The 19,435-nt window shown below is 42.6% G+C and overlaps 1 protein-coding gene across 3 annotated transcripts in view; it reads right to left on the reverse strand.

Moving 5' to 3' along the window:
• Nucleotides 1–19,435, reverse strand: part of LOC126237235 (glutathione S-transferase 1-like) — a 57,824-nt gene that overhangs the window by 9,659 nt on the left and 28,730 nt on the right. For all 3 annotated transcript variants that reach the window (XM_049947133.1, XM_049947132.1, XM_049947131.1), the window contains exons 3-4: nt 7,679–7,737; nt 4,653–4,791 (exon numbers count right to left, since the gene is read on the reverse strand). In XM_049947133.1, the coding sequence (XP_049803090.1) occupies nt 4,653–4,791; nt 7,679–7,737 (198 nt within the window). The remainder of the gene's footprint in view (nt 1–4,652; nt 4,792–7,678; nt 7,738–19,435) is intronic.

Consider the following 19,435-nt stretch of genomic DNA (forward strand, 5'->3'; position numbering starts at 1 on the left):
CGTGGAACTCACGGACTTCGAACATGGTCACGTGATTGGGTGTCGCTTGTGTCATACGTCTGTACGCGAGATTCCACACTTCTAAAAACATCCCTAGGCCCACTTTTTCCGATGTGATATTGAAGTGGAAACGACAATGGGCACTCACAGCGCAAAATCGTACAGGCCGACCTCGTCTGACTGTCCGAGACCGCCGACAGTTGAAGAGGTTTCGTAGTGTGTAATAGACAGACATCTATCCACACCATCACCCAGGAATTCCAAAGTGCATCTGGATCCACTGTAAGTAATACACTCCTGGAAATTGAAATAAGAACACCGTGAATTCATTGTCCCAGGAAGGGGAAACTTTATTGACACATTCCTGGGGTCAGATACATCACATGATCACACTGACAGAACCACAGGCACATAGACACAGGCAACAGAGCATGCACAATGTCGGCACTAGTACAGTATATATCCACCTTTCGCAGCAATGCAGGCTGCTATTCTCCCATGGAGACGATCGTAGAGATGCTGGATGTAGTCCTGTGGAACGGCTTGCCATGCCATTTCCACCTGGCGCCTCAGTTGGACCAGCGTTCGTGCTGGACGTGCAGACCGCGTGAGACGACGCTTCATCCAGTCCCAAACATGCTCAATGGGGGACAGATCCGGAGATCTTGCTGGCCAGGGTAGTTGACTTACACCTTCTAGAGCACGTTGGGTGGCACGGGATACATGCGGACGTGCATTGTCCTGTTGGAACAGCAAGTTACCTTGCCGGTCTAGGAATGGTAGAACGATGGGTTCGATGACGGTTTGGATGTACCGTGCACTATTCAGTGTCCCCTCGACGATCACCAGTGGTGTACGGCCAGTGTAGGAGATCGCTCCCCACACCATGATGCCGGGTGTTGGCCCTGTGTGCCTCGGTCGTATGCAGTCCTGATTGTGGCGCTCACCTGCACGGCGCCAAACACGCATACGACCATCATTGGCACCAAGGCAGAAGCGACTCTCATCGCTGAAGACGACACGTCTCCATTCGTCCCTCCATTCACGCCTGTCGCGACACCACTGGAGGCGGGCTGCACGATGTTGGGGCGTGAGCGGAAGACGGCTCAAATGGCTCTGAGCACTATGGGACTCAACTGCTGTGGTCATAAGTCCCCTAGAACTTAGAACTACTTAAACCTAACTAACCTAAGGACAGCACACAACACCCAGCCATCACGAGGCAGAGAAAATCCCTGACCCCGCCGGGAATCGAACCCGGGAACCCGGGCGTGGGAAGCGAGAACGCTACCGCACGACCACGAGATGCCGGAAGACGGCCTAACGGTGTGCGGGACCGTAGCCCAGCTTCATGGAGACGGTTGCGAATGGTCCTCGCCGATACCCCAGGAGCAACAGTGTCCCTAATTTGCTGGGAAGTGGCGGTGCGGTCCCCTACGGCACTGCGTAGGATCCTACGGTCTTGGCGTGCATCCGTGCGTCGCTGCGGTCCGGTCCCAGGTCGACGGGCACGTGCACCTTCCGCCGACCACTGGCGACAACATCGATGTACTGTGGAGACCTCACGCCCCACGTGTTGAGCAATTCGGCGGTACGTCCACCCGGCCTCCCGCATGCCCACTATACGCCCTCGCTCAAAGTCCGTCAACTGCACATACGGTTCACGTCCACGCTGTCGCGGCATCCTACCAGTGTTAAAGACTGCGATGGAGCTCCGTATGCCACGGCAAACTGGCTGACACTGACGGCGGCGGTGCACAAATGCTGCGCAGCTAGCGCCATTCGACGGCCAACACCGCGGTTGCTGGTGTGTCCGCTGTGCCGTGCGTGTGATCATTGCTTGTACAGCCCTCTCGCAGTGTCCGGAGCAAGTATGGTGGGTCTGACACACCGGTGTCAATGTGTTCTTTTTTCCATTTCCAGGAGTGTATGACAGTTAGGCGGGAGGTGAGAAAACTTGGATTTCGTGGTCGAGCGCCTGTTCATAAGCCACACATGACGCCGCTAAACGCCAAACGACACCTCGCTTTGTGTACGGAGCGTAAACATTGGACGATTGAACAGTGAAAGAACGTAGTGTGGAGTGACGAATCACGGTACACAATATGGTGGTCCGATGTCAGTGTGTCGGTACGGCGAATGACCGGTGGACGTCATCTGCCAGCGTGTGTAGTGCCATACCAACTTACGGAAGCGGTGGTGTTATGGCGTTTTCGTGTTTTTCATGGAGGGGGCTTGCATTCCTTGTTGTTTTGCGTGACACTATCACAGCACAGGCCTACGTTGGTGTTTTATGCACCTTCTTGATTCACACTGTTGAAGATCAATTCGGTGATGGCGATTGCATCTTTCAACACGATCGAGCACCTGTTTATAATGCACGGCCTGTGGCGGAGTGGTTACACGACAATAACATCCCTGTAATGGAATGGCCTGCACAGAGTTGTGACCTGAATCCTACAGAACACCTTTGGGATGTTTTGGAACGCCGACTTCGTGCCAGGCCTCACCGACCGACATCGATACCTCTCCTCAGTGCAGCACTCCGTCAAGAGTGGGCTGCCAATCCACAAGAAACCTTCCAGCACCTGACTGAAAGTATACCTGCGGCAGTAGAAGTTGTCATCATTGCTAAGGGTGGGCCCTCACCATACTGAATTCCAGCATTACCGATGGAGGGTGCCACGAACTTGTAAGTCATTTTCAGCCAGGTGCCCGAATACTCTTGATCACATAGTGTATCTCTTCGACTGTGCAGTGATTCTGAACTGATCATTATCTTATTTTCCAGACCTATGAGAAAAACAATCGACACACGACCTCTCGACGGAGTGATTTTGACATTAACACGGATTGTTGTAGGAGGAAGAAACTAAACCTATAGATTATTTTTGGGGTACCGAGCGTTTCCTTAGTCGAAACTGACATCCACTTACAAAAATATGTTTATGCGACCAGCTATCACTCTATAAGAAAATGACCAGATATACCAACACACGAATATGGTTGTCGATTTGGCTAGCTGATGCTTTTGATTATTCATCACAGACCACATGTAGCGTAAACTGTACATTAACTCTGAGCATCCAAGATAGCCCGTGTTACCCATTTTTAGTTACGGACAGAGCAAGGAGGGTGAGATAGCTGGCCCCTACACTCACCTCTCGCTGCAGTTGTCGGCCGTTCAAAACTCGGTGTGATTCCTCTTGCATTTTCTTTTCCTTAAAAATCTGAGTGAGTTGCCAGGTAATATGTCTAAATGCATGTGAGGTTAGGGAAATAGTGGCAGGAGCGGCAGCATTCGCTAGGATTGACATATGGGATGTAGATACAATGCAGCACGTGGCGGTTTCAGCATGTGCAACGCAAGGGACCTAAAGGCAGCTGTGGTTCCCTGCGCCAAACTGGCTCCACTGGATAACTGTTAGGCTTGCCAGAAACAAATTTTTTACCAATTAAGCTACCTTCTTTTCTATTCTCTTCACATTCACCTCAACTGATCTTGTTTCCTCTTTATGATCTCCGTCATATCGTTTGTAAATGACTTATTCTATTTGCTACTTAGCAATATTTCACTAAGCATCATCAATAAAATTGCATCGAAGCAATGTATTTTATTTCTAGTCCTCTTACTTATATACATTTTTAACTGCGCGTTGCTAGTTCAAAGGTCATCTGAAGTTAGTCTTGCAAACATTTCAGTAAGAAAATGCAGGGTGGCAATTGTTGAACTATATGAAATAAAATCGTCAAACTTGTGAACGGTTTGTGTTATGATGTTCAAACCGCACGGTTGGCCGCGGTGTGTGATTGGGAATAGTATGCACTGTTTGGTTTGTTTTAGCGAAAAAGCCTTCTTTCATTTGGTTGGGTTCATTAGTTTGCAAAATTGGCGCATTTGGTGGACTGAGAATCCGCATCTCGCGATCGAGAACGGGTGAGTTTGCGGCGTGCAGTTTCCAGTCACGGAATAATCGGTGCGATTTTCTTTAATGGCTGGGTGACTACCGAACGATACGTGAAAGGTTTGGAAAATGATTTAATACCCATTATCCAAAACGACTCTGATTTCGACAAGATGTGGTTCCTGCAAGACAGAGATCGTCCGCATCGAAGTAGGAGAGCACTTTGGGGACAACATTCTGGCTCTGGAGTACCCAGAGGGGACTAGCATGGGCCGCTATTGGCCGTCATATTCTCCGGGTCTGAACACATACGACCCCTTTTTGTGGGGCTATATTAAAGATAAGATGTGTAGTAATAACCCCAAAACCAAAACCTCTGCTGAGCTGAAAATAGCCATTCAAAAGGTCATAGACAGCATCGACGTTACGACACTTCAGCGGGTCGTGCAGAATTTAGCTATTCGTCTGGCCACATCATCACCACCAATGACGTCAGGCATATCGAACATGTCATAACATAAACCCGAATATCTGTATGGATATTTACATGTTGAATAAAGTGTGTGTACGCCCGATTTGTAATCAATTTACGTTTTTTTCCTTATAGTTCAATAATTGTCACCCTGTATATACAACACCTTACACTACCAAACCATCACATCTCAAACTACAATATCTGCTTGGTCTATGTTTTCTCTATTTGGTAAAGGGAATGACTTACTTGAAAAATGAGACATAAATGCTTACCACAAACGTTATAAGTTTACTATAAAACGCGACGTCGAAAAACAGCCTCTCGTGAACTATCGAGCGTTTCAGGATGTCCTTCGGATATAGGTTTTCATTCTTCGCATATTTGTCCGCTAAATAGGTCACTATTGCATGACTGAAACATGAAATACACAAAATCAGACACGATTGCTTGATAAAATAAGTCTTAAATATTATAAATGTTTCTAAGGTCCTGTTTTGTGTAACTGCAAATATTTTAGAATTTCGAGTATTTTTTTCTTTTCTTCAAATGATCCCTTGCCGTCTTTATGTACGTTTATAGCAAGCAAATGATGCGAGAAGTAATTTCCTCTGCATATTTCAGTACTTTGGAGCGCATTTCATTTTGCTATTATTTCCCACCTGTGGTTAAACCTTACAGATCCTTGTAAACCAAAAGTACTTTTTTTTAATGAACATTCACTCAAAAACTTATTTTGGCATCTCTGGTATTAGTTTTACCTATGATCATTTATGGCTGTGCTATAGAACCTGACAACGATTTTAATAAGGTTCACTACTCCTTCCTTTGTCTTCACTGTCAGCTGTGCGAAATCGTACTCCTATTACTTACTTACTAAATTATATACTGTAAGAGTAAATTTCTCTACGAAAACGTTGAAATATATTTCTCACTCAACAGACTGAAAATAAATGCACCAACTGAAGGAAAATGTAAATTATTGAAAATAATATGAATAATCAAAAGTGTGTAAAAGTTTCATTTTTCAGTAACAATGTAGAATGAATCATGAGAAGTAAAGCAGTGTAAAATGTTGTATTAAAGACCGAATAGAAAAGTAACAGGTTATACAAGATATTAACCTTACTCTCCATAAGGCAAGTGTGCGGTGTCAGCTTTCGCCCTATCGACTCTCCTCCAGAGATCGTACCCTTTCGGCGCTCGTGATGTAGTCGTAAGGTTGCGAGCACGAGAGAGGATCGGCCGAACGAACGTGCGGCTACCTTGGCGGCGAATACTGTCGAGATGAAGACGTCCATTAGGGTCGGCGCTGCCTGTATTGAGCGCGTTTTGGATGGACTGTGTAGCGAAGAAGTTTGGTGGTCGTTAGCCGATGCATAATGCTGAAGCTCCTGACTCGTGACCTACCTTTCCGATGCTGCTGGACAAGGACTTCAACTGACGTAACAAGATGATATCATTATATTCACGTCATTGGTGAGACATTGTCTCCCATTCGTGTTGCAAGTGTGATAAACCTAATACAGGTTGCTGGTTGATTTTCAGTCACGGAACCTTGTGTACAATTTCTCTTGTGGTTCGCCTCTACGAAACATCTGATTGTAGTAATTTGTGTTAGCGTCAGATGGCGTCGATAATCTGGGTTATCATTTAAATCTTGGGGCTCACTGTGTATTATTTCTTAATCTTAGTGTTTAGTCTGTTTGAGAAAGCACGGTGTATCACTGAACAGATCGATGCACCAACGTACGGTCTTTGTACCAGATCTTTCTGTGGAGTCATGAATGCTTGGGTCCATCAAGGACGTGTAATTATTGTAAGGCTAATTTATCCTTTCATGCCTTTCCTTGACGTAATCGTATGTTAGTGTGATTTCAATTGCTTGTTTTAAATACCTCGGGTTTGAGTGTGATTCGATTACTGTTTGCAGGCAGTGACAATTTGTTTAACGTGTTTTGGTACTAGTTTGATGTTTTTATTGTTCTAAGTGCACTGGCTTGGGTTCATTAGGGTAGGATTATTTATTTAAGGAGTTTAAGTTGTAGCGTATTCGTTATTATAGTGTGACGCGCAATTTATTGGATAACAATTTCTTACGATTTGTTGTAGTTCTGAGCCAGTGTTGTGAGTTTGACCTACGCCTTCGGGCTCTTGTGCGTCTTTCTTATTTAGTGGACTTTAACGTTCCGCTTATGCTCCAGGTACTCTCAGTACCAGTTACCTGTTTTAAAGTTAGTACAGTTTGAGGGAGTGTATGTGAGACAGTGTCGGTCTGAGGCTTGTATAGCTCGAAGTATTGGGCCGGCCGACAAGTGTGTCATTTAATGCCTGTTGGTCGATTTTGTCACTGTTCAGTTTGTCTTCAGTCTAGTCTTCTAGACACTTAATATCGAAAGCATTTTATTGTAATCGCATTACTATAATCTCAAAAATCTGAATTGACGTCAATTGCCTTCTGCCGTTTTATCTATAATGATTGAGCCTATCGTTCTACTGTTATTCATGGTTCAATAATCCCATGAAGGTTGCATTAGTGTCAATCGGCTACTGTGGTCTCATATGTAACTAGTAATCACTGTAACGATACACTTTCAGAGAACTGTTATTTAATCCTAGTTTCTTCCCTTTACTGACTGTATCTGTATCACAATTAATCTCTAAATGGCAAACTTATTTAGATATCTGGTAATCATTCATTTGGCAAAATCTTTGAATTAATTGTTTACATGAATAAACTTTGTCTCAATAAAAGGTGAATGAAGTTCTGCCTCCCCCCCCCCCCCACACAAGGTTTAATCCTTCAACTTAGTCCTTTAGGGAGTTTTATTAAGCACCGATATATCTCTTTATCAGAAATATTTGTTTTATAACCAGATAAATGGTTTTTAAAAATTTTTACCACGTGTACAGTGGCAATGCTACTCAACACAAACAAAATAACCATGGATGAAAGATCTTTCAAGCTTCATATACTTACTACAGTTTTCAAGAAAATATTAGGAGACTGTAGCTATCAAAATTTATACTAGCTTCATACATCAAACGTACTAGCACATTCTGAAATAGGTCCATGTAACTAATGCACTCATCACAAATAGAAAATGCCGCTTACGATACGTAATTACAATAACGCTGATAGGAGCACTTAACTAATGTCGAATACTAGCACAAGTCACATCATACTCCACATATGAATTAGTTACCAATATTACAAATCAATTCAACAAAAAGTACAATTAAACGAGTTATGCTTTATAACCAATCCAATATGGCATTAATAAGATGTAAGTGAACATACCTTTCAGACAAAAAGAATCCGCCATCGTTGATGGTTGGAATCTGGTGCATTGGGTTCATCTGCAAATGAAACCAAAATGAGAATGAGCATTTAGGTAGATAGTACCGAGGGCTAGAGTTAATAGTAATTATTAGAGATAAACAATAATTATTAGAGAGAAACACAATTAGTAAGGCACTACACACCGTAAGTATTCTCAGTACCTTACACAGCTTCTTCATGTGCTACTGGAAATGACTGTCAAGTGAATCAGACCACAGCATACGCTGTGAATTATTCTGCTTTGTGTGCCTTTTTCACACGCCTGTGTTATGTTTGAGCTAGGGTTAAGAATAATGAAGTGTGTATGAAAACGAGCAACTCTTCTGCTCCCGATGATAACTGCTTGTCAAAGTATGGACTGATACTCCAGCCTTTACGGCAGAATAACAGAAGTCGTTCCAGTATTAAGGACCAAGTGCCAGTCAACAGCGCTACGTGTGAGTCATGTCCTTCAACTCGTCACATCATCACACCATATTCAGGTATACTGTCTGTTAGTAAAGGTATGGATCGACATTTCTTATAAAATTAAGAAACGTAATCGATGTCTAATTACTATTTAGCGCAAAGGCTCAAATACGAGGCTAATTTCGGAAAATTCTTGTACTGTTGTGAAACAGATTTTTCAGGCTGTTTATATTGTTGTAATTGCTGGTCTTCAGTCCCAAAACTGGCTCGATGCAGCTCTCCCTGCTACTCAATCCTGTTCAAGTCTCGTCAACCCCGAATAACTGTTGCAAACTTCTTGAACCTCCTTGTCGTATTCATGTCTTGATCTTACTCTACGATCTACCCCCAACCACACCATCCACCCACCCACCCACCCACCCACCCACCCACACACACACACACACACACACACACACACACACACACACACACACACACACAAACAAACAAACAAACACACTTCTCTCTACTAAGATATCCATACGATTCCTTTATGCCTCAAGATGTCTGCTATCAATCTACCGCTTCTTTTAGGTAAGGTGTGCCATAATTTTTTTCTATAATTCGATTCGGAACTTCCTTATTAGTAAAACCATCTAACGAGCTAATGGTTTACTTTCTTCCGTACCACGAAATTACAAAAGTTTCTATGCCCTTCTTGTCTGAACTGTTTATATTCCAAAAGTTGCGCAAGACTTGGAGGACGTTATGTAGTAGTCGAACTAAAACAACTTCGGAAGACGAACTATGGGTCTTAGAAGTAATCCTGAGTAATAGAAGTTTTGCAATGGCAGGAATAACAATAAGCAATGCACGCGCCGTAACACGTATTGTTGTTGGCATTCTCTGCATATTAAGAGAAAAAATGAGAAACATAATACACATCATCTGGAGCCATTAATAAAAAAAATTAGTTTGCTCACTATATTAGCTGATAATTATACATATTCGGTTTTGCACAACGCTGATCAGCCAGAACATTATGACCACTGACCTAGTATCGATATTAACCCGCCCAGGCGATTGCAGCGTCACCTGGAGAGGAATGACTGCTAGTCAGACACAAGCACGGGGCAAGTAGTATCAGTGTGTGTGCTCTCCGTGTGGGGAAGGCGTGCAATCTATCTGAGTTTGACAGAGGGCAGATTGTGATGTCCCGGAAGTTCGGCATGAGCATTTTGGGAGCTGCACGACTTGTCGGTTGGTCGAACAGTGTGCTGCGATGAGTGTCTTCAACATGTGGCGAAACCAAGGTGAAACCACGTCCAGAGGGCGTGGGGTTGGGCGGCCACCCCACATTACAAATGTTACACGTCATAGGCTGCGCAGACTGGTAAAACAGGATAGGCCGCATACTGTGGCGGAACCAACATCAGACTTTAATAGTGGGTGTAGTAACGGTGTCTCTGAACATACAGTGCACCGAATACTCTTAATGATCAACCTCCGCAGCCGACGACCCATGCATGTGCCAATGTTAACACCATGACATCGACCCGTGACCATTTGCACTGGGCGTTGCCGCAGTGGCAGAGAGTTGCATGAACTGATGGTTTCCGATATCTTCTTCAACATGCCGGTGGGAGGGCGGGAATCCCTCATCTCATCTTCCAGGGGAGCACCTGTACTGCGGGGTGGAAACAAGCGGCAGCGGCTCCAGTATGCTCTTGGGAGCATACCCGTGGGCATTCATGACTCCAATGGTGCTCGTGAAAGGCACCGTGACAGCCAGGGTGTATGGTACACTGGTTGCAGACCATGTACACTCCTTCATGACGACGATCACGTTTCACGACGGCAGTGGCATTTTTCAACAAGATAATGCGCCATGTCACAAGGCCAGGAGTGTCACGGTCTGATTCGAGGAGCTCAATGTTGAGTTCTGATGACATTTTTGTGTTTAAAAATATGTGTGTGTACAAATTGTTCCCGCTGATGAAAATCTGACAATTTAAGAAATGGTCACGCTTAGGAACAATGTAAGAAATAGGTGTCACGTAAAAGCCAGTATGCATTTGTCTGGAACGAAAGTGGCTATGGGGAGTGGAAAAAGTGACAAGGGTGAATTTGCGCGCTGCCTAGGACAAGCGCGGGAAGTAAGCCACTCAGTCTGTTGGAAGCAGTGACTGAGGCAACACCTATGTGGAGTAGGAGAAGCTTTGCTTGCAAATTTGCACAAAAATTCCTCGGATGAAGACTGCAAACGGCTTACCGCATAGCTGCGAGTTGTTTGGCTACTGTATGTAAAATTGAACGCCGCCAAGAAGAGAAATTATGCCGATACAGTGAGATTAAAAAATGGTTCAAATGGTTCTGAGCACAATGGGACTTCACATCTGAGGTCATCAGTCCCCTAGAACTTAGAACTACTTAAACCTAACTAACCTAAGGACATCACACACATCTATGCCTGAGGCAGGATTCGAACCTGCCACCGCAGTGGTCGCGCGGTTCCAGACTGAAGCGCCTAGAACCGCTCGGTCACTGCATCTGACACAGCGAGATGATTGCAGGACTTACTGTGGTAGTGTAGCTGTCATAATTGTTCGCCACATCCAAGTCTACGGCCACCGGATAAGATTATTTCGTATTTTTACTTTTGTACAGAGTGAACCATTACTTTAAACTGGGTTTTAATAAGGGTTCATAAACTTTAAAGAAACCGGTTCACCCTCTTATTTCATCCTAATCGTACACATAGGGTTCCTTTCTGGTGTTTGATTAATCCGAGTATCCTATTTTACAGACTTATGGTGCCAATTCTATATAAAGAGGCACCATTTAAATTGTTTTTTTTATGTTTTATTGACAACTGCAAGGTGTTATAGTAAAAGTTTGCTTACATAATGTTTAAACAGAGTGTAACCAAGTAACTAGAATCTGTTAAATGACTATACCGAGCTAGTTCAAAGAATAGTAGCTGTTGAAAATAAATCCCAATAAGAAAGAGGTTTTCGTGGAATCTTCAATATAAAATGTGTGCAGTTTAGTATCTACGTATTTTAGTATTTAAGTTTGTTGATTATGGAAAGTGTTTTTCTGAATGTTCAAATTTTTTGAATGGCCAAATTTTTTTAGCTTCCTTGAAGCTGTCTATTGGACTTTTTCTCTTTTAAAAACTTAATGTTTAAGGGTGTAGTCCAACATTGTTGAAGTGGAGTAACACTTTTGAAGAAGCAACTTAAACAGTAGCAGGAAAGTAAGAAAAATTCATACTTCTGCTTTTCCAATATTTCACTGTCTCATTGCCTCGATAGGCTGGCGACTATTAGTACATGTTTTAAACCAAGAAATCAACTGAGTTGTCCTAGCTTCAATATCATATCATTTATACTGCATTTCTATCTAACCACTGGGTAAGATCTTAGGAAAAGAAGTTAATATTCTGATTTACTTAGCCATTAGACACAACACACGGTCAAATCCTGTAAAAAGGGTAACTCTATTGATTAGCTTTTCCTATTAACAGGACTATCCTCCCATAGTGTACTTTATTTGGAAATTAAACTAAATTTTAGTAAGAGGGTTATACGTGGCTTTTCCCGTAACAAGACTATTTGTTCCATTGGGGTATAGTACATGTGACAACACCGAGACAGTGTTTTCTGTTATTTAGGTAAAGATATACTAAATTACAATAGTAGTGGTAGGGTTGTATATGGCGTCTGGTGACAGGATCTTTTACAGCAGTCAGGAGTCCATTAAGTAGTTAAGCACAGTTATACATTTTACAGATAGGTAGGATTCGCTTGGAAGACGTATAAACGTCTCATCAAGGACACGAATTTGTTAAAATATTGAAGAGAAAGTTATAGCAGTATAAATTATTATACATTGGATTTAAGCAATTATTAAAACTGGACAAAGATAAGTACGAGTATATGCAGTATAGAGAAGTAAAGCAGGAGGATAAGAGTGATGACACTTCTATCAACCGTGAACGGGAGCAGGACAGAGAGGAATCGATTTCATTAATGAAAAAGGAGGAAGAAAATACTGATTTGGGGAATGAGACTTCTATGCTGTTAATTCCATCTCATATTAAGAAAGAAGTAGATTCAGAGGAGGAAGATAAGAGGGTAAACAATAATGAAACACAATGAACAACAACCGATTGATTTGTATGCATTACTGCACAGTTTGCATACACACCTGTTAGCACCAAACAGGAACACTTCAGTTCTAAGCAAACAAATACAAGCACAAAATGAAAAACTTGAAAGCCGGAATAAAATTAGTAAGGGACAGGATAAGGTTACTAGAAGGATATCTGAAAAAATGGAATCACAGTCTAAAAACACTGCCAGCGTAAAGGTAAACCTTAAGAAACAGAGTGAACAAATGGAAAGGAATAACCAAAAGTTAGAAAAAGTTAATAATAAAATAGGTTTTCTGACTGAGGAACTTAGTAACATAACAAAGATGTGAAAGATTTAGGTGAAACTGTTGGTAATATACAGGCAGAAATTTTGAGTATTAATGACAGATTTGAAACCGAAGTAGAGAAAATACAGGAACAGGTAGAGCCTATGGTAGAGTTAAAGGTTGAGGAAAAATTTTCCCATATTAAGACAGCAATAGCGAAAGCAAATGAACAGATTTCTCAACTGAGGATGACTGTTCAGGAGACAGAAAAACCTAGAAATGAAAGTAGAGCATTGCGAAGAGAAGTGTTGCAATAATACAAGAAAAAGTTAGTGACCTATAAAGAGAGATTTCGTGTAATGGCCCATAGGTGGTAGACAGAACTCCAATTTACAAGGTACTAGAGAGCAAAGAAAAAATTGACTTTTACTGAAAACACAGTGGATTATGCCCTGTGGACTTTATTGAGAACGGCGAAGGGCTATTTCCTGAAAATATCACAGGTCAGGAAAAAGTAAATATAGTAATTATTTGTTTAGTTGGAGATGCTAAACGATGGGGAATTAACTTAAATACTGAAGCAATGACCTTCAGTGAATTTAGACAGAAGTTCTTGGACGAATATTGGTCCGTGCAGATAGAAAAAGCCTCTGGCGTGAGTTTATAACGATGAGAATGTTCGAAGGTAAAGGCCGAATTAACATGAAAGAATTTTGTGACTCATAGTATAGAAGACTGGCTCACTTGTGGAATCGAAGGAGTGATTTTTGAAATCATATGGGAACTCTGGAAAAAATTAGCAGAAGACTCCAAAAGATATGTGGGCAGTAACCACCGTACTTTTTCTGCATCTTTAGATTAAATGATTGACCAAGACCACTGGCGGGAAGACAACTTCGGTCAGAATAATAACCTCTTGGCCGGCCGCGGTGGTCTCATGGTTCTAGGCGCACAGTCAGGAACCGTGCGACTGATACGGTCGCAGGTTCGAATCCTGCCTCGGTCATGGATGTGTGTGATGTCCTTAGGTTAGTTAGGTTTAAGTAGTTCTAAGTTCTAGGGGACTGATGACCACAGCAGTTGAGTCCCATAGTGCTCAGAGCCATTTGAACCATTTGAATAACCTCTTGGATGAAAGAAAGGATAGGAATAACAGCAATGATGAGCAGAATCATAATCAGTATCGTGTTAATACCGTTCAGAGAGGAAGAGGCAAAGAAAGATTGTCATCCATAAACATCGCGGAAGAGGACATAGGGCGCAAAATAGCTTCCATAGAGAGGAGTTGAACTAAATAACACGAACGTTGAAGGTCGGACTGATGAGGGAATATGGTAGAGGATGCCCAAACGCAAGAACTATTCTCGACATGGACAGAGAAGCTTTGATACGTTGCAGTACGGTGCAGATGAGATGCTGGACACTAGGCCTGCCGTGACAGATGGCACTGCAGGTGAATCACAGTTGGCTAGTAACGGACTTATTTCGTGCTTTAACAAGCCACTGCAGCAGAACGCTGTAGCGAAAACTAATTCTATAGCAGTGCAGACGAAGAGTAACATCACAGGGCAATCAGCTGAGACTGCAAGTAAGCCAGTAGATGGGGCATCGCCTGCTGTAACCAATTCAGGTATACAGGTGAGTAATCTGTATGACGGTATAAAGCAGTGTAATGAAAGGGAAGATAGCGTTACTGCAACCGTAAAGGACGTAAAGCAGAAATGTTTATTGTCTGGAACCATGCATAGTACGCGATCTGCCAATACAATTAAATCAAGAAGCACTATGCAGAGGGCGCGTGACGCTAATGCTAGGGAAAATGAAGAGGTCGTAAGCAGACGTGAAGTAAGAGATGCAGATTTACACTTTGTTGAAGAATCATTCTGTGACAACGAATCTGCGGGTAACGTTTCTGTCATTTATAAGTCTAGTTTGAAGGAAAACGAATTTGTGCGATGGATAGAAATCCATAAAAATTATAATGTTTATGAAGTGTAAGCTGATGACGGCAGGGAAGATGAGGAAGACAGTTCTAATGAAGACGAACTTCCAACAGAGGAAAACTGCCTGCCTGCTACAAAAGATAAACAACAGAAACTCGTCACTATAGAACAAATGCAGAAATGCGTGAATTACGAGACAAGTGACGATCTAGAGTTCTGAAACAAATTGAGAAGGGCTTCATGTTAGAAGCTGACAGTGATAGCGAAGATGCCAACTTAAATGAAAATTAAGAAATCAATGAGTCTAGTGATTCAGTATCGGAGGAAAATAAGGTTACTGAAAAACTATGTCTGATACAAACGAGAATATCAGAGAATGAGAATATTTCGTGGAAAAGTTGCCAAAACTGGACAGCAAACAGGAAAAAGAAATTAGTCAAGAGAAAATAAAATCTGTGAATGACGAGGCCTGAGAAGCAGTAAAATCAATACAGGATCCGGAAGATATAACGGATCCTAAAAAAAAGAAACCACCAGAGGAAATGATTAGTAAACGGCAACTAAGCATCGCGAAGAACTTTGCGATCGAAAAGAAGAAAGAACCACCCGGATTAGAAAGTAAAGAGGTGAATACCACTTCATGACAAGAAGTAATGGTAGACCAAGACATATTGACGTGAAAGGAGCAGAAAACCAAATTGCTGATGCACTGTCAAGGCTACCTGAAGGTAATGAGCAAATCGATTTAGAAAACAATGAGAATGGAACTTTTAAAATGTTATACTTCAAAGATGTAGCTGGTAGTACAAGAATAGCGAATATATATAAAAATGTTACGAGATTCCAAAACGAAGATGAAGTGTGGAAATAACTGAAGGTCAAATTTGACAGTAATGATTGTCCACTGATAAAAAAATTTTACAAAATATTTAAAGGGGTACTGTTTATTCGAAAAGGGAAAAATAGTGAAGAATGGCAAGCCTGTTGGCAATCACAGGTTGAAATAGAATTAATTGGTTACTTTCATTTGGCGTATGGATATTATGGGGCAAAAAAGTGCCATGAGAAATTGCAAGTATTGTCAAAATTGGGAGTAATCCATTGCAAAAGGTTACAGAATGTTTAAAGTCATGCGATGTTTGTCAAAGGGCTAAAGTGGCCAACAATACTAACAGAGGTGCTATGCACTCTCAAAGTACTAGATAACTTGAGCTACTGTCTGTGGACCGTTATGGGCATGTGCCTAAAACTGCTGGGAATTTTACCTACATTCTAGTTATTTTAGACGTATTTTCAAAATTTATTAAGCAGTATCCAACCAGAAAGCCACAGCTAAAGCGGTTTTCCATAAAATATCGGAATACTTTAACGAAATAGGAATACCAAGGAGAGTACTATCTGACAATGGTCCGCAGTTTTTTGCAAAAATATGGTTAGAAGAAATGGAGCAAAAAGGAATAGAAATAACACACATTTCAGCCTGCCATCCATCTAGTAATCCCATAGCACGCTATATGTGAGAATTAGGACGGCTATGCAGGACATACTGTCACCAAAACCATAGTACTTGGGGCAAATCTTTTCCAAAATTTCAAGTAATCATGAATTCATTACAACATGAAACCACTGGTTTATATGGCACGATGAAAAGTTAATATTTTCCAAATTTAACATTGGTGAACTGGTATTTGTTAAACCTCGCGAAAAATCTAGTGAGGCATATCACGAAACTTCAAAATTTAAATACGTTTATTATGGTTCTTTTGAAATTCAAGGAATACCACACCCTGATGCATACTTTCTGGTTTATCCTAAGTCCAGAAAACCATTAGGAACTAGAAATATTGTTGACCTAAAAAGTATGTAGCCAGAAATGTGTAAAAAATTTGTAAATGTTATTACTATCCAATGTCTGTATTATGCATAAATTTTATTGAAACCATATCAATATCTGTCCAGTTTCAGATTCTGAGATACTTTTTTATAAATGTGCAATGATTGAAAATTGAAACAAGTGTGTTACTTACGGGACAGTTAAGTGAAATAATGCAGCCCGAGAGGCACAACAAACCCATGGCTTTTGACGAAAAAGGACTGCTAAAAACTATGTCAAAGTAAAAGGGGCAGCCTACAAGGAAGAATGCACACAGTGTTCTTAAAGAAAATGTAAAATGGACTGCTTTTGATAACGTAAAGAGGCATCGAAAAGAAAAGAGTATGCTATTGGTTCAGGGGAGCCAAGAAGGACTGCCGTAATACCCATACTTGGGGCAGCAACTTGTTCTATTAAAATGTAGTAATTTAGTATTATTAATGATAAAAAGTTTATGTTTAACGAGTATTTTTATTATATAACTCGCAACAGACTTAAGTATATGGTGTTTGTTCAGGAGGACAATGCTGTAATGTAACCTATTGTTTTTGGGTATTTCAATCAGGCTTACCTGTATTGACATATAATTGATACATAGGCATATAATGGGTGTGGCAGAACCGACAAAGCTGTTTTAAGGAGCAATAAAAAGTAAATCTGGACGTATAGAGAAAAAATGTTTTTATTTTCTAAATTTGTACAATATACCATTTTACATTCATTTAGTTTTGAAAATAACGTCCTCAATATGGCGGCCGTTGGCATCAATACATTGTTGTAGACGATCCCTGAAGTTTCGAGCAGCTCTTGCACACATATCGCGGGACATGGGATTCACCTCGTCAATAATCCGTTCTTTTAACTCTAATAGGGTGTGAGGGCGGCTTTTGAAAACCTTTTCCTTCAGCTATCCCCAAAGAAAGTAGTCCCAAATGCTCAAATCTGGTGACCGCGAAGTTCACCCGACATCACCCCTCAAAGAGATGCGGCGTTCCTGGAAGACTTCTCTCAAAGCATCAAGTGAATTTCGAACTGTGTGAGCAGTAGCTCCATCCTGTTGGAACCACAAGTCCCCCAATCCATGTTCAACAATTTCGTCCATTCTGGGTTGCAGAAAATTTTGCAACATTGAAGCATAACGTGTGGAATTCACTGTCATAGTCACTCCTTCCTCCTCAAAAAAGCAAGGGCCTACCACGCCAAATTTAAATACCCTCCGCCCGCGGCGCGCTCCTTCCGCCGTCCGCGGCCAGCGCCACGGTCACGCGGTGGAACAGATTGCGACGGCGTCTGAGGTGACGTCGGGGTGATGGTGAGTTTTGACGTCGTTTCCTTGTTCACGAGGGTACCCCTGGGAGTCACTAGAACTGATTAGTCAGAAGTTTGATGAGAAGACCACTGTACTATTTAGGCATGTCTTGACTTCCACATATTTTCTTTTTAATGGAGAATACTACGAACAAACGGAGGGAGTCGCCATGGTTAGCCCACTCTCACCGGTGGTAGCGAATTTGTACATGGAGAACTTCGAGGAGGAAGCCCTGTCGTCATCCGAATGGAAACCTGCTTGCTTTTTCCGTTACGTGGACGACACGTTCGTCGTCTGGCCACATGGTACGAATAAACTCCTTGACTTCCTTACACATCTAAACTCCATACACCCCAACATCAAATTCACTGTGGAGACTGAAACGGAGGGTAAATTATCTTTCCTTGACGTCTTGGTCAAGGGAAGGGCTGACGGCACCCTAGGTCATGGGGTGTATCGGAAGACAACGCACACTTGCACGCAGACAGCTGCCACCACCCTTCACAGAGGAATGGGGTACTTAAAACTCTAGTACATAGGGCGCGAACTGTCTCTGACGCAGAGAGTCTACCGCAGGAACTGGAACATCTGAGAACTGTATTTCGAAAAAATGAGTACTCAGAGTGGCAGATTCAACGTGCTCTCCACCCAACCACTACAGCACGCACCTGTGGAGATGGATGAAATCACGAGGCAGGAGGTAGGTACTGCGTTTATTCCATATACAGGCGCACCCTCGGGGAAAATCGCCCGCATTTTGAAGAAACACCGGGTCGGAACTGTGTTTTGTCCTCCGAATAAAACTCGTGCACTGGTGGGGAGCGCCAAAGATGACCTCGGTTTGAGGAAGGCCGGCGTGTACCAGATTCCGTGTCAATGTGGCAAGTCGTATATTGGTCAGACGATGCGTACCGTCGAGGATCGATGCCGTGAACACCAGAGGCACACTCGATTGATTTATCCGAGCAAGTCGGCGGTCGCTGAACATTGTTTGTCGGAAAATCACGCTATGGAGTATGAACACACGGGGATTCTGGTACAGACGTCGATATACAGGGGCAGCGTTGTTAGAGAGGCCATCGAAATTCGCACCAATGACGACCTCATAAACCATGACTGTGGCTATAATCTTAGCAGGGCTTGGGAACCAGCGATAGGGTTAATCAAGAGTAAATCGAGCAAACGTATAGTTGTGACGACCACGGTGGACAGAGCCATCACACCGACGTCATCTCAGACGCCGTCGCAATCTGTTCCACCGCGCGACCGTGGCGCGGGGGGTGGACGGTGGAAGGAGTGCGCCGCGGGCGGAGGGTATTTCAATCGGCCGCCGCCGCGACCGAAGCCAGTTCCCTCTGAGGAGCCATAGCGTACGGATCTCCGTGCCGGCACGTTCACAGGAGCTCAGTCCGTCAGTTTACCTGATGATGGCGAAATGCATGATCGCCGAAATATTGTGCCCATTGGACACTGTAGACCGGCAATACACCAGTGGATATTTTGATAATTCTGGGGTTATTTTCAGCCCAGTAGTGAAAGTTTTGCTTATTCACGCACCCACTAAGATGAAAATGTGCCTTGTCACTATTGAAGAAAGCTACATTCGGAGGGATCTGAGCAAGAATTTGCTTAACAGGTTTTGACGGTTGGCGTAGTCTGCTGGGCGTAATTCTTGAGCAATCATTATTTTTAAAGGATGGGACCTCGAATCGCATTGCAGAATCCTTCTCAAACTGCGGTCTGAAATCCCCAATGCAACAGCATGTCGTCGAGCA

This window comes from Schistocerca nitens, chromosome 2 (genome assembly GCF_023898315.1).
Source record: "Schistocerca nitens isolate TAMUIC-IGC-003100 chromosome 2, iqSchNite1.1, whole genome shotgun sequence".
Lineage (NCBI taxonomy): Eukaryota > Metazoa > Arthropoda > Insecta > Orthoptera > Acrididae > Schistocerca > Schistocerca nitens.